Here is a 24821-nt window from a genome sequence, read left to right as displayed (position 1 = left end):
GTCTTTAAGCTCTTCCAAGAAGTCAGAGGCACCTCTGAGATCTTAATACAGGAAAAATTAAGATTTCTTAAAACTCAACAGCATTCACTACAGAAAGAAATTTTTTTTCAATTCATTCAACTTACTGAATTTTAATTTGAATTTTTAATTTTAATTTATTTTGTGAAAAAATAAAACAGAAACAGGTGACACAATGGGAAATAGAGAGCAAGGGAGTAGGAGCAAAAAATAAGCACACTCATGTGTTATACAACCCCACAAATAAATAAGAATAAACTATTTTATGAAGGTTTGAAATTAAGGCCCTCTGGCCGGGAAAAAAAGAAAAAGACACAAAGGACACAGTTACATTATAGAAAATTTACTGTCAAAATCAAAGAGAAAATCCCAAATGTTTCTAGAGAGAAAGAATAGGGTACGTGGAACGGAAAACCAAGAGATAAGGCAGGGCCCAATCAGACAGACACACACGGGTTAATGACTACAGAAGAGATGTTCAACAGCTCTGGTGCTCAAGGCCTGCAAATCAAGGCTACCTGCACGTGGATCACAGCCTCCTGTTGACGAAAACGAGGCTGGGCAAGAGGCGGGCCAAGTGTCCACGTGCTGGGAGTATGGCTCCACAAAAGCCAGGTCCTACCGGAGACCTGACACTGCTGGGCCCCTCCCGGCTGTTCCACTCCCCAGATACCCACAAAACCCAGGCCCACGTGCAAGAGAACATCCCTTGTTCATTACATTAGCAAGAACCCTGTACATGTCCCGAGAAAGCCTGGATTAACTCTGATAGGGTCTGGATTTGAAGTATTATCTGGGAGTCAGAATAACCCTCATGACCATCACAGTGCGGGTCTTTGAGCAACTGACTTTGAGCAAGTCTCTCACTCTTTTAGGTGCCGAAAGGTCACCCCGAATGTGATACTTTCTGCATATTTGTCCAGCGCCATATATACCACATATAAAAAGACTGTGGACAAAATAGTAATTATTATATGTAATTACATGTATAATGATTAATATCTCCACGTGATGGTTATTTCCAACAAAGGGAAGGGAAACGGGGAAAGTAAGGAACACACAGATCATGGTTACTGACTAGTTCTGAGATGAGGCTTATCACCTTTATTTCAAACAATTAAAAAGCAAAAAGGTTAGCCCACGGTCTAAGGACGAGCATGTACCCCGACCTGGGATAGCCTTGCTCCAATTCAGCATGCACCCGAGTGGTAGCTGCTGCACTTTTGGGTTTTTCTCTTCTTTTTTTTTTTTTTAATGGGGAGGAAGGGATGGAGTGCAAGACGTTCCAGAGATGGGCGCGGAGGCGCGGCACCCCTGCCTCAGCTCCAGGCGGGCCGCGCGATGGTTCGCCCGGCGGCCCGCCGGCGCAAAGGCTGTGGAACCGGCCGCCTCCGCTGGAGCGCAGCAGAGATTCTGGGACCGAGGACAGCGCCTTGACCGGCGCCGTGGCCAGTGCCCGCGATTTGCGCACCGTGGACAGCTCAGTGCCGTGGTCAGTGCCCGCGCTTTGCGCACCAAGGACAGCGCAGCGCCGTGGCCGTGCCCGCGCTTTGCGCACCGAGGACAGCGCAGCGCCGTGGCCAGTGCCCGCGCTTTGCGCACCAAGGACAGCGCGGCGCCGTGGCCCGCGCCCACGGATTTGCGCACCGTGGACAGCGCCGGAGGCCACGCCCCGCAGCAGGTGCAGCGGGAGCCGGGGCTGCACCCCCAACTGCGCACTAAGGGGCGCTCGAGCGCACACGCGTACCGGGCCAGCGCCGGACGGTGCGCTCCGCGGCCGCAAGAGGGCGCGCACAGGCCACGCCCCCCCACTTTAAAAACCCTCCCCCAAACGCCGTCCCCCAGAAGGCGGCCCATTCCGACCCAGTGCGGATCGCTCCCGGGGGCTCCCCGCAACTGTGGAGTCCGCCCGCGGCCGACCCCCGCCGCCGCCGCCTGCACGGGCGAGCGCCATCGGCCTCGCGCCCGCGATCCAGCGGCCCGTCCACCTCCTCCGCCGGTCGGTGAGAGCCAGGCCGCAGCGACAGCGGCAGACCACCGCGGCCCCCGGCCGGCCTGGCCATCCTCCCCGGGGGTGAGCCGGGCGAGGACTGTGGGGCCGCGGCCAGCTCCCGAGGACGGCGCCAAATGGGCCGGGCCGCGCTCGGCGGGCCCGCCAGACCGCGCCGGGGCCGGGTCCTGCAGAGCGCGCGCCGGCGCCGCCGCTGCCGCTGCCGCCGCTGCTGCCGCCACCGCCGCCGGGCCCGCCAAACCGCGCTCGCCAGGCGGGCTCCGCCAGTCCCGAGCGCCCCGCCGGGGCCCTGGCTCCTCCAGGCCACGATCGCCGGGCTGGGTGGTCCCGACCAGACTGCGCGCGCCAGGCCCGCACGCCCGAGCCGCGGTGCGCGCCGAGTCCACCGGCCCAGGCCCGCCCAGCCGCGCCGGGCGCGCCAGACCGCGCGCCCCAGGCCGGGTTCGCCGGACCGCGTTGGGTCCTGCAGACCGCGCGCTGGGCCCGCCGCACGGCGCGCTGGGTCCGCCAGACCACGCGCTGGGTCCGCCGCACCGCGCCGGGCCCGCCGGACCTCGGGCCCCAGGCCCTGCAGACTGCACTCTCCAGGCCGGCTCCGCCAGACCGCGCCACGCTCGCCGGGCCCGCCCGCCTCGGCCGCGCTCGCCGGGCCCGCCAGATCGCGCCGAGTCCTCCGGACCGCACCGCGCCCGGGCCGCCGGACCAGGCTCTCCAGGCGGGTTCCTCCGGGCCAGGCCTGGCGCACCGGGCCCAGCAGACAGCGCTCTCCAGGCCGGGGCCGCCAGACCGGGCCGCACTCTCCGGGCCAGGCCTGGCGGGGTCCTACAGACCCTGTGTGCCCGGCCAGCCTGGCCTCGTTCACCGGGCCCCGCCAGGCCCTGTCGTGTCCTCCAGACCGCGCTCTCCGGGCTGGGTCCGCAAGACCAGACCAAGCTTGTACGAGCCCATCCGACATGACCGCCCTGGCGGGACCCCACCAGACTAACCGGCGCCGGGACCCCCGGCCGCACGCGCCGAGTCCGCCCAACCGCGTTCTCCAAGGCTCGGCCCGTCCGGCCACACCGAGCTCGCCTGGGCCCGCCAGACCTTCCCTCGCTTCTCCCAGCGGTGGCGCATTCGCCAGACCGCGGTGTCCGGGCCAGCGCCACCCGCCCGAGCCGGGGCCGCCCGAGCGCGCTCGCCAGGCCGCGCCTTGCGGGCCGTGCTGGCCCGGGTCCGCCAGACCGGGCCGCGTTCGCCGGAACCCGCCGCCCCGGCCGCGCTCCGCAGCCTCGGCCGCATTGGGTCGTCCCAAGCCTGCGTTCCCGAGGGGCGGCCCGGCGGCGCTCGCCCGTCTCCAGCGGGCCCGGCCGCGCTCCGCGGCCCTGGGCGCGCCGGGTCCTGCCGACCCTGCGCATCCGACCCGCCAGGCCGCGCTCGCCCGTCCCCACCGGACCCGGCCACGCTGCTCCAGCACTGCGGCCGCCGCGCCGCGTGGCGCAGACTCGGCGCGTTCGCCCGAGCCCGCCCGAGCCCACCCGAGCCCACCGCGCTCGCCTGCCGCCCCCGGCGAACCCGGCCGAGCTCAGCCGAGCTCGCGGCATCCCGACCTCGCTGACGCCGCAGCGCCGGGCTCGCCGCACGCCGCCCGCCGCCTCCGCGTCTCCGCCGGCCCACGGGCCGCTCCGTGCTAGGCACCAGGGTGCCAGGCGGCCCCACCACCCGCCCCGGACCACATCGTGTGCTCCAGCCTGCCGTCACGTGCTGTGTCACCACGTTCTAACAGAAGCCTGTCGGCCTGGGTTTTCCCTCCAGCTACTGCATCCTTTTTCTGCTCCTCTTTATATTAACACTCTATAAAAGAAATTTCTATTCTTGCTACCACCGACTCCCCCATCCCCGGAAAGGGACACCCACCCCCCCACCCCCTGCCCCGTGCTGCTCTAGAACTGCCTCAGCTCCAAGTCTTCGGTTAAGTGTCACCCTCTGGGGGGTGGAGGGAGGGGCTCTGACCCCCCCCCCACCCGAACACACACTGTGGAACCCCAGCACTTCTTCCTCCGCCTCCACACCCCTTCCCTGATTTTTCTACAGTGTTGGTCATGTCCTAACCCAGCTACTACCCGCTGTTGTTTCTGTCCGTCTCCAGATGTTAAGCTCCAGGAGAAAAGGGATTTTTTGGGGGGGGTCTGTTTTGTGATTGATGCAAGTATTTGTTACAGATAAATAAATGGGTATTAAGTGTTAACTGTATTAAAATATAATTTATATCTTTTAAGAACTTACTCAACCAAGTAAATGAGAACAAAAGTGTGCTACAATGTCTCAAACTACCCCCATGCAGTTAGATTTTTCCAGCTTATGTGCTACAATGAACCAGGCTGCCAAAGAAACATTTTTTCCTCTGCACAGAAATCTGTGCACGGTACTAATCTGTCTCTCCGTGAGATTTACCAAGGTAGGTTATGGGAAGAGAGACTTTTGAGATTTAACAGGCCCTGCCAGAGTATCAGCAGAGACGATAAATGAGACAAAGACATGACTCATACCCTGAACTCAACCAGATCTCATCTTAAATATCCAACAGAAATATATGGCTTTAAGAAAATGAAAGACTAACAGACTTAAGAAGAAAAGCCTTAAAAAAAAAATATTTGAAAGCCAGAGGCGCAAAATGCAATCCAGGGAGCGGCTGGGACGGCGGCAGCAGACTTCGGGGACTGCCCGTGAGCGTGCAGGCCGGGCTCCTGCAGGCCAAGGAAGCCGTTTGGCACAGCATCGGCCTTACAGTTCTCCTCATCCTCCCCAGGTCACCAGCCAGAAGCGCCCCAGTCCCGAGTGTGAGTGGTGACGGTAAGAAGCTCAGCTCTTGCTGCTCCTGGCGGGAGGGCCCCATTTCCATCAGTCTGGAAACAGGCTTCCCAAGGTGCAGATTTTTAACCCTCTGACTCATTCCCTGAAAACCAGAGTATGAATCGGGGCTGCCCATGGGCACGTGAACACGTTCAGTATTTACACATATTCATGACACTTGAATTCAGAAAGCTGTAACTGACCATCTGATTTGGGCTCAGGACAAAATCAGAACAAGGCAACTAGAGGCTTACTACATTTATAAGTTTAATATTAAATTTGTTAAAAAAATTATTGTTGTACTTAAGTTTTAAATGTGAGATCAGACAGCTGAAGTACTTAAAAAGGAAATCAAATACATAAAATGTATAAATCATTTTAAAGCGCAAGGATACTTCCACTAGGTTGTAGGTTGTAAATGGAACCAAATGTTGTTCCCAGGCCCCGTAAAAATGTTCAACTCTGCTACGTTTACATACGGAACAGTCTCATTTTCCTAAGAAAGAACCAGAGTTGTTGTTGTGTGTGTGTGTGTGTGTGTGTGTGTGTGTTTAGTCAAAAATGAAGCAATACAGCTTGAACTAAAGCTGACGTCTGAAAAATCATTTCTAAGTGTGAAAATGGCCCTTGGGCACTATGAAACTCACATCAACAATTATCTTCCCAAAGGGTTCTCTAGAAAACCATCTTCCTTATTATAAGCAACAGACCAGACAAACGTGCCCGTTTCCAGGCTCCTTGCTGGCACTCTGTGATTCAACCATTGCGACTTCTGCTGATTTGATGAAAGAGAAATGAGATGGCGTGTTTCTGAGGCTTTCCCGCCTGGGCACTGACGGCGGCGCAGCCACGGCCATCCGGATCACCTCCTCTCTGTGACCTTTAACCTATTCCTCCTGGACTGTTTGTCTTTCTTATCATTTATTCAGAGACACTCTTAGCTCTCCAGAGTCCAGTTATACATTTCACTTGCTAGGGTCCTCCCCCACCCAATGTTCTATTATCTTTTTTGACTCTTTTCTGTTTGCTATTTGGGGGGTGGGGGGCTGACCCCTAGCAGTCCAGTAGTGCCTGGAGGACTAACTTGGCACACTGACTTCGACCTGTGCTCCAGGCCGGTTCCTCTCGAACTCTAACTGCCCTCCAAGTTCTGTGTTAGGCTTCCACAGGGAGGGCTACCCCTGTTCCTTACCAAGGAGTCTAATTACAACCAGTTTTGGTTGTTTTTCTCCACGTTCGCCGTCATGTATTTTGAGAACCCCAGTTCCCCTCTTCTGCTGAGAGTCTGTTCTTTGTGGACGTTCTCAGAATGCACCCCCCCACCCCACCCACCCCGTCTTTCTAGCAAGTTCATGAGAAGTTTCAGCTGCCTTCTCAGAATCAGGAGTTCAGATTTCCCATCTCAGTTCCCATTTTAGCTCTGCCCCGTCTGGTGTGACCCAGTGACTCACATCACACAGCCCTGAAGAAGTACCCGGACGCCTCAGTACCCAAAGCCTTAACCACGCCACCGCCCCTGGCAAAGCCACGGACCCTCAGAAGACAAGGGGAAATGGGATCTCCGAGTTCCAAAGTGGCTGAATGAATTTAAATAGCACCAAAGCAGAACACCTGGCACAGAAGTGCATGACAAATCTCGTTATTAAGTTACAAAACTAAATTTACAGTAACAAATTTGGTGCTTTTGCTGGAGAGCAGAAACCCGCCCAAGCAAGGGACTCAAGCAGCCTCTCAGTGCAAAGGCTGGTGTCTGGCTCACTGTGGGCTTTGCTGTGCTCGAGTGACAGCGGAAGGTCAGAGGTCAGAGCGCATTCTCGCAGACCACCCTTCCCCACCCCCCCCTTCAGGAGGTCAGATGCTTGGGGGAAGTATCCACCACATGCATCTTTGAGTAAAAATCAGACTGCACAGATGGTGCTGGCTTCCCAACTCACCAACGACTCAGCCTGTGACCTGGCTTTTAGCTCATCTGCTAAATTCTCTGCCGCTACCCTTTCACCGTCCTCTCCCGTCCCACCCGCGGGACCCAGGCTTCCAGAAACCAGTCTGGACACGGAACGACCCTCCCAGGACCTGTCAAGCAAAGAACCCCGAAAGGGTGCATGACCCACATCCATCAACTCCACGGACTGGCTTTCCACGCCGCCTGGACGGTGTCCGCAACTGTCCGTCTGGGGCCCTGGAGGCCTCGGTGCCCGGCCCCATTCTCCCGCACTGGCCACTCCTGGCACCCACGAGAAGACTCGCTTGTCGTCAGAAAATAGTATCAAAGTCGACAAGGAAACCAAGGAGAAAATGACTTTTCCTTTTCCTGAAAACCAGAGTGAAGGCTGCCAACAAGCCCTCTTGCGGCCTCGCTCTGAGGATTGTCGAAAAGATCCCAACCAGGAAACTGGCGATCTCATTTGCAAAGGTTCTCAGAATCATAAAACACATCTGAGCCGAGAGTTCAGCGCACCTGCCGCTTCCTCGGATGGCTACCCGGGGCCTCAAATCCGTCTGGCCAGCTTTACCCGTCTAGACAGGGTCCTCTCGGGGCGGGCGAAAAACCAAACAGGAGTTCGGCCCGAAGACCTCACGGGCACAACTTGGAGGAGGCGAAACCCGACTTTTCTAAAAAGCCCTTGGAACTGTGAGCTGAGGAATTCCCACTCGGAACTGTGGCCTTGCTTCCCGCAGGCGGCTGCCCCTCGGCCCCCAAACCGAAAGAGCTGCCCCTCCTGTTCCGGTGACTGCCCGACCCCTGCGCTCCCCGTGGGCCCTTCCATCAGCCTCGCAGGCGGGAAGGGGGGGGTGTGCAGCCACCCTGCTGCCCCCCTGCAAACCTAGAGGCAACACTGAGCGGAACTGCAGGGGGACGGGCTGAAGAGCCACTGGAGAAGAACACAGCCCTGTGGACACCGCCAGACACGAAAGGGATGGTCCTGGGGCTGCCGGGGGCACCCCTGCTCCGGATGGTGTTCTGGGGAGGGGGTTCAGACCTCACGGGGAATATCTAAAAATATTCCTAGGTGCACTACAGTGTCTCGGGGACTTCTCGAGGGCTGGCGCCGGACACGTCCCTGTGCACAGAGCCATGGGGTCACGGGGCGAAGACGGGCCTGCCTGGGTTCTCTGACTCACCCACAGAGCGGTAGGTCTTTGTCTTCCAGTTGTACATACAAATGGCACTGGAGGAGCCGCACTGGGCAATGTTCACATTTCCGCAGACGTTGATCTTATAAAGTATGTTATTTTTGGTATCAACAGCTTCCCACGTGTAACTAGAAAGGAAGAAAAACAATTTGTCACTGTCATTGATCCGCCAATAATTAAGCTTCTCTCTAGTTTTTACATTTGAGCCACATTAGCTTAAGACTCCCACAGCCTAGAAGACACACGCTCATCAGCCAAAAATACTAAAGTCGAAGGATGTTACGTGGGATGGGGCCAGGACCGCCAAACCACTAAATACCGCCTCACTCTGGTTCAATCCGCCCCGAAGCTGCCTCGGGACTCCATGGTCATCAAAATACTTCTAAGTCCATGGTGAAGGTTAAGAATATCCATTCAGATAAGTAACTGCCCGGGAGCCATGCTGCAGAGCGGACCCCTTCCACAGTGCAGGTGGGGACCACCTTCCCAATCACACTCAACGCTCCAATGCCAGAGAGCTGCTTTCAACTTGGGGAGTGTGTTTTAAAAACTTAAAAAGCTTTTGAAGTCATAGCTGGAAAGGCAGTTTCGCTTCCCGCCTCACCTCCAAAGAGACAGTTCAGAGGCCCAGGAGCTATACCAGGAGTCAAATACCTGATTCCACATCCGATGGACTTGAAACGGACCCGCTACCTGGAGCCTCTCACAGGCCTCTCAGCCTATTGCCTTGCGCAGACCTTTGGCAAGGCAGATACGGATTACTTATTAATGGGCCAAACTGCAAACGTGGGATAGAATAATGGCCCTTCCGGACCAAACAACGATTCTCAACTCCTTCTTTTTCCCAGGGAGCAATGTGTCCGGTCTGATTTTACAAAATGGGGCTCGCTTCCTCAGCAAGGGCAGATACTTTGAAAAAAGGAGGCGAGAAACTCAAAGGAGCCCTTCGCAAGAAGCGAAGAGGCCGAAGAGGATGCCTATCAATTCCACAGTCCTGCTGAAAGGAAGATTGATTGAATGAGAATTGCGGGGGTGAGCTCCACCCCGCGTTGTGGGGAGTCTGGGGAGCAAGGGGAGGCCCTGGAGCCTCTAAGCCTGAGACAAAGCACATGTTTCAAGGGTTCATCTATAGAAGCAACAGTCAGTCCACATCCCAGAGCCACATGGACGAGCCCACCCCCCTCCTTGTCCGGAACAATCCCCTGCAGACACCCCCAGGGCTGGAGGGGTCACAGACAAGGAGCTGGAGTGCAGGGCGCGCAAATCCCCCCACTGGAGCTGGGAGCACAGAATCAGCAGGGCAGAATGCTCCCCTGGGAGAAACCTGAAAAACAGGCCGGCCGGGGCACTTCCTGACCGTGGGGTGACTCCAGGCTCACCCCAGGCTGAAGGCAGCTGCCACGGAACCGGCTGCCTCCTCCCCCTCCCAAACACCTTCGCCTTCTCCCCCAGGGCTGGTCAGGAGGGGTAATGAGCTGAGAAAGGCTGCGAGTGGATTAGCGGGCACGGGCAGGGGTGAGGGTCTGGCTCCCGGACCTTCATTAACCTTTCCTTCGGGCTCCAGTCTCCAGCATTTCCGCTGGCCGGGGCACAAAGGGGCCCGGGGGGCGGGGAGGGCGGGGAGGGCTGTTTTCTCCCGGGCAGGTGAGGAAACCTGCAGGCAAACAAATCCCCAGACGGTCCCTCCTCCTGGAGCCGGGCGCTGACAAAGCAAAAACAGCTGCAGCAGACAGAGATAGGAAATGAAGGGACTCATCACACTCTTGAATGACAAAAAAAAAAAAAAAAGAGGCCGGCCGGAAAGCAATTCCAGCAGGGCAGGCCCTCGGACCCGTGGAAAGGGAGCGGGCTGAGGCTGAGTGGGGGGCAGGGTGGGACACTCGCCTTTCTTAAAACTTTGATGCAAGCTTTTTTTTTTTTCCCTTACTTGTAGACTACTCAGAGAGGCTCCTCTATTAATTACCGCTCATTAGAGGGGAATACTCATCCCGTGTTCAGGAGCCAGGACTAATTTTTTTGTCTCTTTTTTTTTTTTCCCCAGGACACGGAGGCATCAAATGCAAAACCTCGCCATTGCGTGTTCCACAGTCCTAAGCAGATGAGAGCTGGATGGAGAGACCAGCTAAGAACAGGGCGGCGGGGAGGAAACCACTGCAAGCAGCTGCGCCCCGTACTTGACGCTAAGTTTGTCTAAAGCAAAGAAAGAAAACAGAGCCCGGGAAAATGGAGGGCCATGGGGAAAGTGTGTGTGTGAGGGGAGCAGAAAACAGAGATGGGGGGAACTCGGCACACACTGTCCTGATTCTTCTTTCTGGTAATCAGTCCCTGCGGGGAGGAAGCCGTGGCTGGATGCGAGTGTATTCCTCTTCTTTCCTGACTTTTCATAGTCTGTGGTCAAGACTGATCCAGGCGGCCCAGAGGAAGGACGGGCTCAGGCCCGAGCCCGCCTTGCAGGCACCTGGGCCTGAGTTCCAGTCCCCTGTGTCCCTCGCGTGCTCAGTGTGCGCCTGCCGGCACTAAAAACCCATTTCCTGCCGCGCAGCGGGGTTCGAGGGGCCCGGTGCTGAGCCCCACGACGAAAGCCTTGTGAACCCTCATGAACACCGTGACGGCAGTGACCGTGATGGGAAGGGAAGGGACGGGGGATGAGGGAGTTAAAGAAACAAAAGTGAAAAAGCCTCCGTGGGCTGCCGAGGAGGGCCCTGGAGTCGGGAGTGGGGCTTCTCCTCGAGAGGGCTGATTCCAGCCCTCACTGTCACTCACAAGAGCAAATGCTGCCGAGCAGCTGGGGGACGGGACCAGAGTCACATTTTCAAATAGAAGAGCCAGTCGCCTGTTTCCGGACGCCTCTCCCGAGACATCTGCAGGCCATCCACACTTGAGACATTCAGATTCCAACGGACACGGGGCCGCTTTGAAACAAAGGAAAGGGCCGGGCGGCCGGATCACCAGGCACCCAGGAATCCGTGCTCAGCTGAAATCATCTTTTCTGATTATTCATGAAGACGTACGAGCATAGGGCCTTCAGCGCCCGCAGGAAGCCCAGGGAAACCAGCGGGCAGACTTACACCCGCAAAAAAAAATTTTTTTTTTAAGCAAAAAAACTTTTTAAAGGCGACTCCATCATAAACTTGAAAGTCACACAGTACTCTTTCAGAAAATTACACGTTCAGAAGGAGCCGACTCTGGGCTCTCCCAGATGAAAGGACAGGCCACCAGCGAGGCCTCGGCTGAAATCACTCGCTCCAAACTGACGGTTCCGCTCAAGAGCACCGTGATCACATGAGGCAACCAGAGAATGGTTTCAGAAGCAATAAAAGTATTATAAACGGAATCAAATTTAATTATATCTTTGAGAAATAATAAATTTTTGCCCAAGATCTTGTCCACCAGAAAATCTTCTCCCCAAAAGCAAGCATGCTGGTCAAAAGCAGGAAACCCAGCCGTGACTCACGAAACAGCTAAGCGGGGAAGCCTGCTGCTCCAGAAGGCTTGCTCTGACCCCAGAAAAAAGGAGGAGGGGGAAACGTGAGGGGGGAGAGAGACCTAGGGAGAGAGAGAGAGGGAGAGAGACAAGAGCGGGAGAGAGGAGAGACGCGGGCAGGGGAGAGGGGGGAGAGCGAGGGAGGGAGAGACCACATAGCATCTCAAAGAGCCAACTCAGCTTTTTAATAGTAAAGTTTTTAACTTTACCAAGAAACAAACCTCCAAGAGGGGCTATTTGCAAGCTATGTGGAAATGTAGACTCCGCAAACACACACGTGTTTCACATAAATTTCCTGACAGACACGTCCTGCGGCCGGGCAGGTGGGAGCCCAAAGCCCATTCCCCTGCAGCTCCCCCGGGGCCCTTCCAGAGCCAAAGGGCCTGGGTCCCAGCCCGCCCCACCTGTGGGAAGCGCCAGGGCCCAGGACGCAGATGGACAAAGGGAAGCCTGGCCGGAAACCCTGCCCAGGGTCCCAGTCCTGCAACCCTCACTCAACACGCCCCCTCCGGCCCCCCGGCCCCAGCTGCTCCCCTGCACAGCCCGGGGTGAGAACTCCCAGGCTCTGAAATGAGCCAAAAGCACGCACCCGCCCCCCCTCCTGCCCTCCGTCCTCGAGGGCCCGAGGCCGAGTGCCCGCCCACTCCCAAACAAAGCAGCCCCAGCCCGACCCCAGCGAGCAGGCCCGCCAACTCCTCTGGGCCACGTGGGTGGTCCCACTGAGCCCCTAACTCTGCGGCCACACGGCAGGGGTCCTTCCCATCCTGGGTGCTGCATCTGCTTCGTGTCTGTCTCCCCCGAACACCCCAATCCTGGACAGGCGGCACCCCCGCCCTGAGAACAAGGCCCGTGGGCACAGAGGGGCGGGCGCCCCCACCAAGGAGAGGCCGGGGCAGCAGGGTCCTGGGGTTCAGGGCTGCAGTGCTCCTCCAGGGTCAAAGATGTCTGGGCCCCACACCACCCGTCACAGGGACAAGGCCAGGGGCAAGGCCAGGCAGACAGGGCCCTGAGGGCAACTGCCTCATTGATTTTCAATCCTTAAGTTTCTTTTTAACTTTTCAGAAAATATTTGGTTTCCACTACAGTCCTGAAACTTAACATTCTCTCTCTCTCTCACCCTCCCTCTCTCTCTCTCTCTCTCTCTCTCTCTCTCTCTCTCTCTCTCTCTCTCTCTCTCGCAGCAGGCCCTCCATCAGGAGCTCTGTGTGGCAGAAAGAACTCAGAGCAGATGGGGGTGCAGCCACCCCCCAGCCTCACCCTCACCCCCTCCGGTTCTGCATTCTCTCTTGTGCAGTGTGACGTTCCAAACTGCCCGAGAGAGGCACCACCACCCCCCCACCCCGGCATGGCTGCCCCCACCCCACAGAGCCACTGCTGCTTCAGTCTCTCTTCGCTCCCACCCACACCACCCCCCGAAGGGCTCCTGGCTGCAGCGCTGCCTTTCTGGAACCCCCTCGGCGAGAATGACCTCACTGCAGAGGGGAGGGCGCCACGTGGCAGGCACCCTTGCATCCTGCGGGCAGGGGCAGGAGGCCGGGGGGCTGGAGTTGAGGCTCCCCGTGACTGAGCATGCCCGAGACCCCCGTGGCTGCTCTGGGGAGTGGGGCTGGGTGCAGGCCCGCGTCTGCCCGGGGCACACGGCTCCCATTTTCACCTCCCTGGGTTTAAATTTCATAATCTCCTGAAAGGTGTTGGCAGATGACCAGCAGGAGGAGGCAGGCACACAAGTAGCATTCTGTGAGCCACCCTGCGGGGACCCCCACATTCTCAGCCCCCGCAGGCCCGGGGAGTGGGGCCCGGGGGCCACACCCGGCCTTCGGAGCCTGGAAGAGGAACAGGGCGGCAGCACTGGAGTCTGGCTCCACAAAGAGAGAAGTCAGGAGCGGGGGAGGAAGCGCCCGCCGGCCTCCCCGACACCTCGGGGGCCGGACCCACAGGCCCTGCGGCCTTTTGCGAAACTGCTCGGGGAGTTTCTTCAGGGCTGAGTCCACACACATCTGGGGCCGAGGGGCAGAGCACGTGCTCTGTGTGTGCCAAGCCCTGGGCTCCCTCCCTGGCACCGCGGTAGACGCCAGGGACAGGAGGGGGGGCTCTGCCCGAGGGGCAAGCCCTGACAGCGGGTGTCCACACCAGGGCTGCCTCTAACGCTCAGCGTGTGATGGACAGTCCGCCCAATCTATGAGAGGAAAAAGCCCAACTCGAAAAACCACGCTTCTTCCCGCCAAGACAAAAGGGTTCCAGGAACCCTCGCTGAGTCCCCCACACCCTCTCCCCCGGGCCACGTCGCTTTCCTCTCTTTAATTTCATCTCTGCTCGCCCCCCCCTTCCCCAGGAGTCTGGGGGTTCCGGCCCTGGCCACGAACTGGGAGAGATTATTCTGCTGGCCTCCACTCATGGGTCCACGTAGCAAGACAGGGGGACAATGGACTCGGTAATAAAATAAGCAGATGTGAGTCTATCATTTGGCTTCCTTTTAAAAAAAAAGAAAGAAAAAGAAAACCCACCCAGTTGGTGATATACGAGCTGAATTCGCAGAGCAAGATACAGCTCACGGTCACTGGCTCGAGGAATGTTTTTCTGAACCTAGAGTGAGCCCCAAATCGAGGCTTTGGAGACGAGGGAGATGCAAAGTCTTTCCAGCCTGAGCATCAGAAAACGGTTTTCCTGCCTTCGGCCGGCCTCCAAGTCCTCTCACGGAATGTTAAAGCAATCACTTGGCGCGCGGCTACCCCTTGTCATTATCAGACAGTTTCTCAACTCCTACATCCAGCCCACTAACCTTCCAAACTCTGCAACGGTCTCGGAAACGAGCGGGGGCAGGGGAGGGGGGCGCAGGGGCGGGGGGGGGTGGGGGGTGGGAAGGGGCCGCTTCCAAAGTGGACACTTGCAGCAGAGTCACGCGCAAGACGTGAAGCTGGGGTCTAGGCTGGTCTGATCCCCAAGCCGCTGCCCAGCCAGGGGTCACTGGAGTTTGGCACAGCCCGGCCCGGCCTATAGAGGAAGCACTTCACTTCCGACGCTAACAGCTCTGCCAGGCTGTGGACGGAGATAAGGGCACAAGGGAGAGGGGGCAGCACGGGGAAGGACAGGGGGACCATGAGCCAGAGGACAGCCAGGGCAGGGGGATGCTGGACAGTCTCTATCAGCCACCTCTGGGCCGGGCAAGGTCCCCCTCAAGGCTGTTCTATCCAGCTCTCTATGTGGATGTGAAATCAGGGGTTTGGGGTCCCTGAACCCCTCCCCATGCTGACCAGCTGTGCAGGACACAATCTCTCCGAGCCCCCACTTCCTCATCCCCGAAACACAGCCCACCCCATGAGGTCAGCGTGTGGAAAATCAAGGCGGGAACAGTGTGCGAGCAACGTGGCAGAGGCTCTCCTGGGCCCACGGGCAGCGGGGGGGGGGGGGGGGTTCAGCCAGTGCAGCTGCAGGGTCTCGGAGAGGGGCACCACAGGGTGAGGGAGGAGAGAGGATGGGGGGCGTGGGCACGGATCTGGAGCCTGGAGGAAGCCAGAGCTGGGGGCCCAGGGCACACGCCTCCCCGGGCGGCTGGCCGCCCCAGGGTCGAGCCCCTCTTCCTTCCCCCGCCCCCCCGAGGCCCTGCTCTGGAGGTTCCTTTCCAAACCGAGGTTCTCCTCCCCACCTCAAGACAGGTCAGACAAGTCGCCCCCAGCCCCACCCCAAGATCCCACGTGGAGGCTCTTTCTTTCGAGGTCTGAGTGGGGTGGGGCAGGCCTGCTGGGAAGACGCGGGGGTTCGGGGTTTCGGCAGAAGGTCCTGGGCGGCCTGGCAAGGCTCTCGGTGCCAGCACGGGGCATGTGCCAGTTTCCCCCACACTTACCTGCACCACGGACAAACCTCGTGCCCCAGCCTCTACCCAGCCCCGGGCCAGCGCCTGCCGCCCCACCCAGCCCAGAAGGGCCAGCCCCACCTCCGGGGGGTGGGGGGGCTGAGCAACACCTCCGAGAGGCAGGCAGGTGGGGTGACTCAGAGGGACACGCCCATGTCGCTTCGAGGAACCCACTCCTTCAGCACTTCCACTCCACAGTGCGGCTTCCCCGGCCGCCGGGGTGTGGGGAAGCGCTCCTGCTTTCAGTGGAGAAGGAGCTTCCAAACGGCTAAGTGCCTCTGGCGGAAAGGCTTCGAGAGGGAGGGTGGCCATCAGCCTCGCACCTCCCAAACAGGGGGGACCTGCAGGAGCAGAGTGGGCGTCCATGGAGCAGAGTGGGCGTCCACGGGCTCACATGTGTTTGAGCACAGCTGAGAGTGTGTGTGTGTGTGTGTGTGTGTGTGTGTGTGTGTGTGTGTGTGTGTGTGGTGTGTGCGCGGGTTTGCAGCTCACACACATTTGACACAGCTCATTTGTGGGCTACCTTTGGGCTCACAAAGGTTTGCCTCAGCCCCTCTGTGTCTGTTCCTTCTGCAGCTCACACAGGCTGGATACAGCTCATTTGTGGGCTACCCGGCGGCTCCCAGGGGCTGGATACAGCCTGTCTGCTTCTGTTACTTGTGCAGCTCACAGCTCCTGTGTATGTTTTGTGTGTTACTGGTGCAGTTACATGTGTGTGCTTCTGCAGCCCCCAGGCACAGAGACTCACACGGACGGGACACCTTCCTAACTCTCCCCCTCATCTGCCCGTGGCCCTCGGATTCCCAGGGCCACGTTCCCGCTGAAGCGCGGCTGAGAGGGGCGCCACGGCACCCTCCCGAGACCAGGGGTGCCTCTGGGAACACCCGGGGCAGGGCCACTGGGGACGGCGTTCTCAGGAACTGCAGGAGACCGGGAGGAGGGTTCCCATCGAAAGACCCCCCACCCCCACCCTGGTTCACACAGAGACAAAAATAGGTTTCTGACGCACTGCTGGGGCACCTCAAAACCAGCAGCAGCTGCGCCTTCAAGGCCCGGCTCAGGAGACCAAGGGAAGAGGCACGTCCCTCCCCGGGCCTGCAGTCCTGGCCCCCGCCCCAGAGCCAGCCCCGGGCCCCCCTTCCAGGAAGCCTGTGAGGTCTAAGCAGGGCCGGGGGCCCCTTCTGGCGCCCACACCCCTGCCGAAGCCTGCTGAGCTCCCACAGGAAGACACAAGGAGGTTCTCTGCTCCTCGGGACGGCGGGGCTGCCGCAGCCACCGCAGGGAGGAGGGCGCAGCCAAGAAAATCGCAGGAAAGGGCGCAGGGCCCAGGCCCGCCCTGACATATGGCACCTGGCGCCCGCCCAAATCCCACACCTCCTGTCATCAAGCTCCTCGTTGTTTCAGGGGGTTTCAGTTGGGCTTTTCTGCTGCTCACAACTGAAGGAATCCTGAAGGATTCATACCTCAGAACCACAGGCTTCTGGATGAAAAATGGACCCGAGAACCAAGAGTCCAGCGGTTTTCAAACTTTTTTTTTTTTTGTTAACGATCGCAAACGTTGCTTTTCTCCAAAGGGCTCTTGGGTAGAGGGGGTGGGGGCAGAGGAAGGAAAAATGCGCCAGGGAGGAGGGGGGGCTGGCTCCCGAGGGGCCCACGGCACCCAGGGTGAAGAGGGGCACGTTGGAGGCCCTCGGGCGCTCTCAGGCAGACACGGGGGCCTACGTGCGGCCGCTGTCTCCCCCAGCACACGCTGAGCACACAGGAACCAGGACCCGGGGGTCAGCAACGTGCCTGGGCCCCCACCACTCGGACAGATTCCAAGCTGGACAGGATTCCAAAGCTCTCCTGAGGAGGAATGTGAGATCCCCAGGAAAGGCGGGAATCCGCCCCGCGCCCGCTGGAGAAGGCGGCCTGTGCCTCCAGCTGCAGCCTGAGCGGCTGTCCGTCCCCGGGGTCAGCAGCTGGCCCCCAGCAGGAGGAGGGGGAGAGGAGGACAGTTGGGAGACAGGAAGGCACCTAAGACCCAAAGGCCAGCCAGCCCACCTCCAGCCCACCCCCCACCCCCCAAAAAAAAGGGGGGGGAAACATTTCTAGCCGAGCACAGATGCACCAACTGCAGCAAACGCCCAGGAGGCCCTGCCCTGTGCCGGGCAGGCAGGCACCCAGGGGCACCCGCCCCGTGAAAACGAGATGGGCCCCAGCCAAGAGGGGCCCTGGGCCAGAGGAGGAAGAAACCGTGGGAGCAGGGTGTCGCTCCCCGTCTTCTGAGGCCCCCCGACAGCTGGGGTCCACCCAGAACAGACAGCTGTGCGGAGGCACCAGGCGAGAGCTGGGGGAACGCAACAGAGACGTGGACAGGCTTGGGAACGATGGAATTGCACAACTGGGGGGCGGGGGGCACCACATTCTCCCAGCACCCCCTCCACGGCAGCAGCCGAGACAATGCAGGCGGCGTAAAGAGCACATTTCCACCAGGAACAGCTGCCGCTCCCAGACAAAGACACGACACAGAGCCGCTCCCTGGGTGCCATTGGGGCCCTGTGGCGGGTGGGGCCCTGGCTCGGGCCCCCGTGTCCCGCGGTGAGGAGACATCCACTCACTGGGGGAGCACCGAAATAGGTGCTGCCCGTCCCACCCCCAGCCCCAAAAAGCAGAAACCCAGGGGTCAGAGCTGAAAGAATGTGAAGGACCTAAGAAGGCAAATATTTAGATTGGGCGGCTAAAGGGCCAAATGCATGGGGAGGGTGGGAAGCCAGGCTCGGGGACCGGGGGCACAAACGTGCTCCACAGGCCAGGATGCCGGACACGGTGTCTGAGACGAATGCTGGGCCCCCCCAAAAAAAGAACACGCCAAAGCCCAGAGTGGCGTCGACTCAGGCGAAAGAAACCCGCAGCTTCAAATCCATCCCTTCACTGTGCAAAAACCATTTTTCAAAAATCTGAGCTTTCCGCTCACAGCGAGAAAAAGAGTCAGCAGTAATAATCATGAAATTAATCACCCGTAAGTGGTGACAGAGATGGACAGGGCGTCCAAATCACAAGGGCAGTTCTTCTGAAAAGACTCAAAGAGGTAAACAGCCCTTTAAGAAATGGGATTACGAGGGAAATGCACCCCAAAACCTCAGAAATTTCTCTTTCATACCTACTGATACCAAGAATAGGTCTAAAAGTATCCACGTGGCATGCTACGTGTTTATATGTAAGTGTATAGTACAAGGGACAATTTTCTACTAAGGAACAGATTATGAAAACTGGCTTAAGGAAAAGTACAGTATCTGAGTAAAGATAAAACTAAAATTGGTATCAAAATTCCTGCTGTACCCTACCTCCTCAAAGGCACCAGGCCAGGCAGTTTTACTGGTGCCTCCTGCCTAAAATGAAAGAAAGGAAATGTCCCCTGGATGTAAAAACCTGCACAAAGCAAACAATCCCCAGTACCAATCAAGCATGGCCTTCTCACGACTGCAAACATCCTATAAACCCTATATAAAATGTGAGCAAGTTGAGTAGACACATTCATGGCAAAAAGATAACTTCTCATCATAGAATCACAAAAACAGGCATGAAAAAATGGATCCAATGATTACTGAATACAAACTATAGAACATAAGGGAAAACTGTTTTGACTTGTGGTTCTCAGCTAAGGGACAACAAGGAGCCAGAGCAACAGTACAGTGAGTAGGGGGCTTGCTTTGCACACAGCCAACCGAGGTTTGAGCTCGGCTCCCCATATGGTCCTCTGAGCCCACCAGGAGTGATCCCTGAGTTCAGAACCTGCGGGGTGTGGCTGCCCCAAAAATTAACCGTAAGAAATATTAGGTTAAAAAAAATTTTTTTTAAAAAAAGAAAGAACTACTGGGAGACACGTGTGCCCTAAGTGGTGTCTCCTGGATATGGTGGGTGAAAACCAGGCGTGCTACCAAGCACGTGCCCAGCCAACTTGTGTCTCTGCCCCCCAACAAAGCCAAGCTAAATGCCCAGCTGTGCCCCCAAGCAAACCCAAAATCAAGCCAAGCTAAATGCCCAGCGTGCTGTGGCTGGGAAACCCTGAAGGAGCAGTGAGTTCTTAGCCTACAAAGAGGGTCAATCTTAAAGAAGAAACGTGGTAGACTGAAATGTTCACAGAAACGTGCTTCAGAGCTCTTTCAAAGCTGTCCCAATGAGATGGCGAAACAAGAACTCGGGGATATGTTCATAATACACATCACACGTAGCAAGGATGGACTTTCAGAGAACATATTCTTCTTAAAAACCCTTGGAGAGCTCAGTGAGATGCCCCTGCTCCCAAATATTTAAGGCACAGAAGACAAGAATGCTTCTAAGTCAGAAAAAGATACCAAACAAAAGATGGTCCCGAAAGATGTCCAAGGACACTGGGCAACAGAGTGGGTGGGCCAGGGAGAGACCCCAGCGGCAGGGTAAAGTGCTGGCCTCGAAGGCAGCCGCCCCAGGTTCCATGCTGGCACCCCACATGGTCCCCCAAGCACCACCAGGAGTGATTCCTGAGTGCAGAGCCAGGAGCAGCCCCAAGTGTTGCTGGGTGTACCCCCCCACCCCAGAAAATCAAAGTGGCTCTGAGACAGCACCACAAAGCCAAAGACGGGGACCCCAGCAATTGGGATGGGGGTCCAGTGCTCCAGACACACCCTCCTTTGCCTCGGAGTAAAGCAGCCCTCGAGGAGCGGCCAGCTGTGAGGACAGGGATAAACACACCCAACAGAGCCCTGGCCACACAGTCTTTTTTCCTCAAAGCCTGAGGAGGAACTGCAGAGTCACTCTTGGGGCAAAGAGAAAAATCCCAGCATGCGGGATTTACTGGCCTCCCTTTGGGGTCTTCCTAGGGGCAGGGGTGCCCTGTGCCGGGCCCTGCCTCTCCCTCATCTTAGGAAATACTTAGAAATCAATGGAGAGGGTCACTTTGCTAATTGAAGTTGAGGGAACACATCCTCCTAATTCACACACGGGGGTGGGGGGAGACCTTCCCAGCACTAGGAGGGGAGTATTCCCACCCCACCCCCCCAGTCTCAGCTACTTCCACCTCTCCACAAACCCCCCATGCCCGGCGGGGGTCAAGGCAGAGCCGGGGCAGAGCTGGGAGATAAGGAAGGGCTCTTTTTCCAATAAAAAGGTGTTGGAGGGTGAGGGGGGGGCGACTCCTGCAAAGAAATGAGCTCATTTCTGCCCCTGCGGGGCTTGTGGGGCCCAGACTGTTTCCTACATCTCGACCAAGCAAATTCTTTTTCTCAAGCCCCCCTTTTTTTTTTCCTTAAAATTTCTCTCTTGAAACCCTGATAAAAGACAAAGTGCAAGCAGGAATTCATTTCCTGGGAATGGGTCAGAATGCTGCTGTGAGCAGGAGGCAGGCCATCCAAGGGCCCGTAATTAGCCATCTCGGCGTTTCTACACACATTTATTGTTGCAAGAAATGTATACACACAAATGGACGGGGGCCAGGCTTCACATGTGGCCCAAATTAGGCATCTGAGCAATGTTCCCTCGGAAAAAAAAAAAAATCTCAGGGAAGGGGGAAAAAAAAGCCAAAAAAAAAAAAAATCCATGGAGAGAGCAACTAACGGCCTCACCTCCCAGCTGGATTCTTTATTCTCTTGTCCTCGACATACAAAAAAAAAAAAAAAACTTTGCAGCATTTGTACCCTAACAGTTTGGAGGGGAAGGGGAAAAGTTGTTCGGGAGAACAATCTGCAGCGCTTAAGTCGGTCCATCGGCCGGTCCGCATCATTCTCCCTCCCCAAGCGGCGCCTCGTTAAGGATGTTAACACCTCAATGGGGCGGCGGGTGTGGGCACTCGGGGACTCCGCGGCCTCTGCCCCCGACCCCCGCCCTGGGGCCCTTCGCAGGTCCCAGGCGGGCGACCTTCGGCCGCTGTCCCCCGCTGTCCCCCGCAGCCCCTCGCGCCTGGCCTCGCTCCCCGCCGCCCCCGAGAAGGCGCGGGGCGGGCGCGGGGGGGTGGTGGTGGGGGGAAGGTGCCCTGCCCGGCCGGGGGCCATCGGGTCCATCGGGTCCAGCAAACCGCCCCCCCACCCCGCCCCCGGCTGCCACGATGGCGGCCTCGACTCCAGCGCGGCTCCCGCCCGGCCCTCGGCGAAGCCGCCTTTGTCCCCGCGGCCTTCGACGACGGGCAGGGGCGCGCCGTCTCCTGGCGCGCACCGGGGTCCGAACGACCCCAAAAAAGAAACTGCACCCCAGAAATGCTGGGGCGCCGAAGCCCGGCCGACGGGCACCCCGCAGGCGGCCCCCGAAGAGGCCGCGGAGAAACAATACTGCCCCCAGCTCTCTCTCGCCTGGCGGGCCGGGCGGGGGTCGGCTCGGCCCCCCGCCCCGCAAGGCGAGTCTCCTTTTTGGAAACGGGGAGGCCACGCAGCCGGGGCTCGGCTCCCAGCAGCACATTGTCCGCCCCACCCCCACCGCGGCCTCGTGGTCTGGCGGGCGGATTCCTGGGGCCCAGGCAGCAAGGCCAATGACCACGACGGTTTTCCACGGGAAAACGGGGGCTGGGGGCACATGATCGATTTACGAGCTTCGGTTCTATGATCCCTGAGTCTGGATGGGGCGGGGGTGGTGGTGTGGGTGGGGGCCGGGGGGGTAGGGGCTGCGGCTGAGCGACCCAGGGGCAAAAAACAAACAGTACCACTTGCAAAAAAAAAAAAAAAGCAGCTATTACAGACTCGAGGGCAGAGAACCGGGTGGGCTATTTACATTTCAGCCCAACAGACGCCAAGGCAGGGAATGAAAAGAAAAAAAAAAAAAAAGCCACTTAGCACACAGTCTGCTCTGGTCATCCTCAGAGGGGCTTTTCAGAGCTGGACTGGGCAGAAGGCCTCGCAAGGCCCCTGCTTCTCGAATGCGTGCTCAAGTTGAGGGACTTTCAGCCACTGTTACCTCATAAACGTACACAATTTTTTTTTCACACCTCTTTCTGCCCACCTACCACCCCATCCCACCCCACCCCTACCCATCCACTCCCCCCCCAAAAAAAAAGAGAGTTCTTAGCAAGTATTTAAGCCAAAGCACCCACTTAAAACGGGAACAAATAAAAAAAAAATTTTTTTAAATCCTTCACTTGGCAGGTATTGGGTTTCAAGCAGAGATGACACGTGGCTCGGGAGAAGTCTCATTACAAAGCCACAGGGCAGTTAACAGGTGGGCACAAAGGCGCCCACACCCAGCAGCCTGCACTGCCAATTTGCTGGCCAAAAAAATACCTGGCTGCAGGAGTAAAACCCAAGCGGCTGCGGAGAACCTCTGGCTCCCCTGACAATGCCTATCCTGACAGGGCGACACTGGCCGTAAGACAGGATCGCCATTTCCTGCTGGGCCTAGACGCCTGCGTCCAGCTGCAGATGACGTTAATGAACAGCCAGTTCAAGGCACACTGCAAAAATGAAGGCCCCAGGGCACGGGCCATGGGCTGGGACGCTGCCCCGCAGGCCAAATTTAAGTGTGGCGACAAAGAAATCACTTTCCAGTCGACAACTAGACAACTAGACGGTGGGCTTTTTTTTTTTAAGGATGTGGTGGGGACACGCAGCCATTATCCCACGTTCCTGCTGGTCCAGTGTCAGTCTCCGCCTGACCTTGCTCCCTTTTCTGCCTATCACGCGGCCTCCCTTGAGTAACTAAGTATCTGAGCAAGCTAACTGGGCCTTGCTTGGAAACAAAAGTCCACTCTTCCTCTCTTCAAACACCAGGCGGGAGAAATTAAGTGTGTTCCTGCGTGGGGCCAGTCCACTGGAGACTCAGCCTGGCTCCCCAGTGAAAAAAATTAATTCCGCCAGGTTTGAACTCAGGGATGCTACTAAGACCGTCTCAGATACCAGGGCCCCAAGAAACCTACCAATGCCCACTCCACCCCAGCTCCCCCGAAATAAGTCAAAGGGTCTTCAACTTTATTCGGAGTTGTAACTCGCTTGGGTCAGAAAAAAAGGTGGGGGGAGGGGGCACTAGTGACCTCGGCCGTTCCGTCTGAGAACTTTCCATTCCGCCTTTCTACTGAAGCTTACAAACACTCAATAAAAGCTGGGTTTTCCACCGTCCTAAACCGTCGGCGAGGCCGCCGTTGAGAAATTTCTCGGGATTGGCAGCTCCCCAGGCCCGGGGGCTCGAGCCACGGCTGGGATTTCGCGGTCCTCGACGGGGCTAACGATTATACAACCACGCTTCCCGGGCCGAGTGTCCACGAGAATAATCTACCCTGAGACAATGACATCATGTGAGCTACTAGACAGGAAGTTGGGCTCGGAGGAGTGAAGGGTAAAGTCGCGAAAGCCCATTCAGAATGAGCAACCCCCACCCCGCCCTAACCCCAGTCCGCCAGATCAAAAATGGAAGGGGGGGGGAGGGAGGGAAGTCACCTTCTGCAGGGGAAAAAAAAACTACCTGAAAGAGAAAATGAAAAATTCACTTGCAGGAAATCGATCCGCAAATGAAACAAACCGCCCGACCCTCCTCCAACTTCAAGGCCACTGGCGCGGCGGAGTCTTCCCCGCCGAGGGGCCGCCCCGAAGCGCAGCCGGCCCGCAGAACTCGCAGGAAAACGTGGGGTGGGAACAAAGCCGAGCGGCGGTGCCTGCGCCCGGCAACTTTGGCAGGCGCCGCGCTGCGCCAGGGCAGGCGCCGGGCGCGCGGGTGCCCGAGTGTCAACCCGCTCAGGTCGGGGCGGCCGGCCGCTCGCACACAAAGCCGCCCGGGACCTTAGTGACAGCCACAAGTGGTCCGACAACCGCCCTCACCCCCGCCGCCCCCGCCGCGGGCGCCGATCGCCCCCGCACACGTCCCAGAGCCCCCAGCCCGCGCGCCCGACCCCGCGCTCTCCCCCACACCCTCGCCCCACGCGTCGGCAACTTTCCCTCGCCGGGACGGGGCACTCCAAACCCGGCCTCGAGAGCACTCCGGGCACCCCCCACCACACACACACACTCCGCCTTTCCCTCGAGCGCCCCAGTACCCCCCACCCCCATCACCAACCCCGCGGCGCGCCCCGGGCAGCGCGAGCGAAGCCGGCGCCCCGGCGAGCCACCCACCTGCACAGCTCGGGGAAGTCGGCGCCCTGAGCGCGCGCGGCCCCGGCGGCCCAGGCGAGCAGCAGCAGCTGCAGCGCGAGCAGGGAGCGCAGCGGGCGGCCAGGGCGCACGGGCCCCAGGTGGGCGCTCCGGGCGGCGGCGGCCCCCATCGTGCCGGGCCCGGACAGCGCGGCGGGCGCGGGGCGAGCGGCGCGCGGCTGCGAGGGGCCGCGGCCGAGGCACGGTCTGGCCGCCAGGACGGGCGCAGCGGCGCGGGCGCAGCGGCGCGGGAGCCGAGCGGGAGCGGAGCGGGTGCCCGAGGGGAGCGCGGCTCGGCTGGGCTCGGCGGCGGCCGCGGCGGCGGAACCCCGTCACGTGACCACGGCCGGCACCGCCCCCGCCCCCGCCCCGCTCACGTGACTCCCTTGTTCAGGTGATCCCCGCCCGCCGCGGCTCCGCCCAGCCCCGGTC

The 24821-nt window shown here is 58.5% G+C and overlaps 1 protein-coding gene across 1 annotated transcript in view; it reads right to left on the bottom strand.

Moving 5' to 3' along the window:
• Positions 1 to 24520, bottom strand: part of IGF2R (insulin like growth factor 2 receptor) — a 68631-nt gene extending 44111 nt beyond the window's left edge. The window contains exons 1-2 of the mRNA XM_055135083.1: positions 24372 to 24520; positions 7985 to 8124 (exon numbers count right to left, since the gene is read on the bottom strand). Coding sequence (XP_054991058.1) covers positions 7985 to 8124; positions 24372 to 24520 — 289 coding nt within the window. The remainder of the gene's footprint in view (positions 1 to 7984; positions 8125 to 24371) is intronic.
• Positions 24521 to 24821: the final 301 nt, after the last annotated feature.

The sequence above is a fragment of the Sorex araneus genome, chromosome 4 (assembly GCF_027595985.1).
Source record: "Sorex araneus isolate mSorAra2 chromosome 4, mSorAra2.pri, whole genome shotgun sequence".
In the NCBI taxonomy this organism is placed as follows: Eukaryota; Metazoa; Chordata; class Mammalia; order Eulipotyphla; family Soricidae; genus Sorex; species Sorex araneus.
Note: the sequence above shows the minus strand (reverse complement) of the source record. Positions and strands in the feature narration are given on the sequence as shown.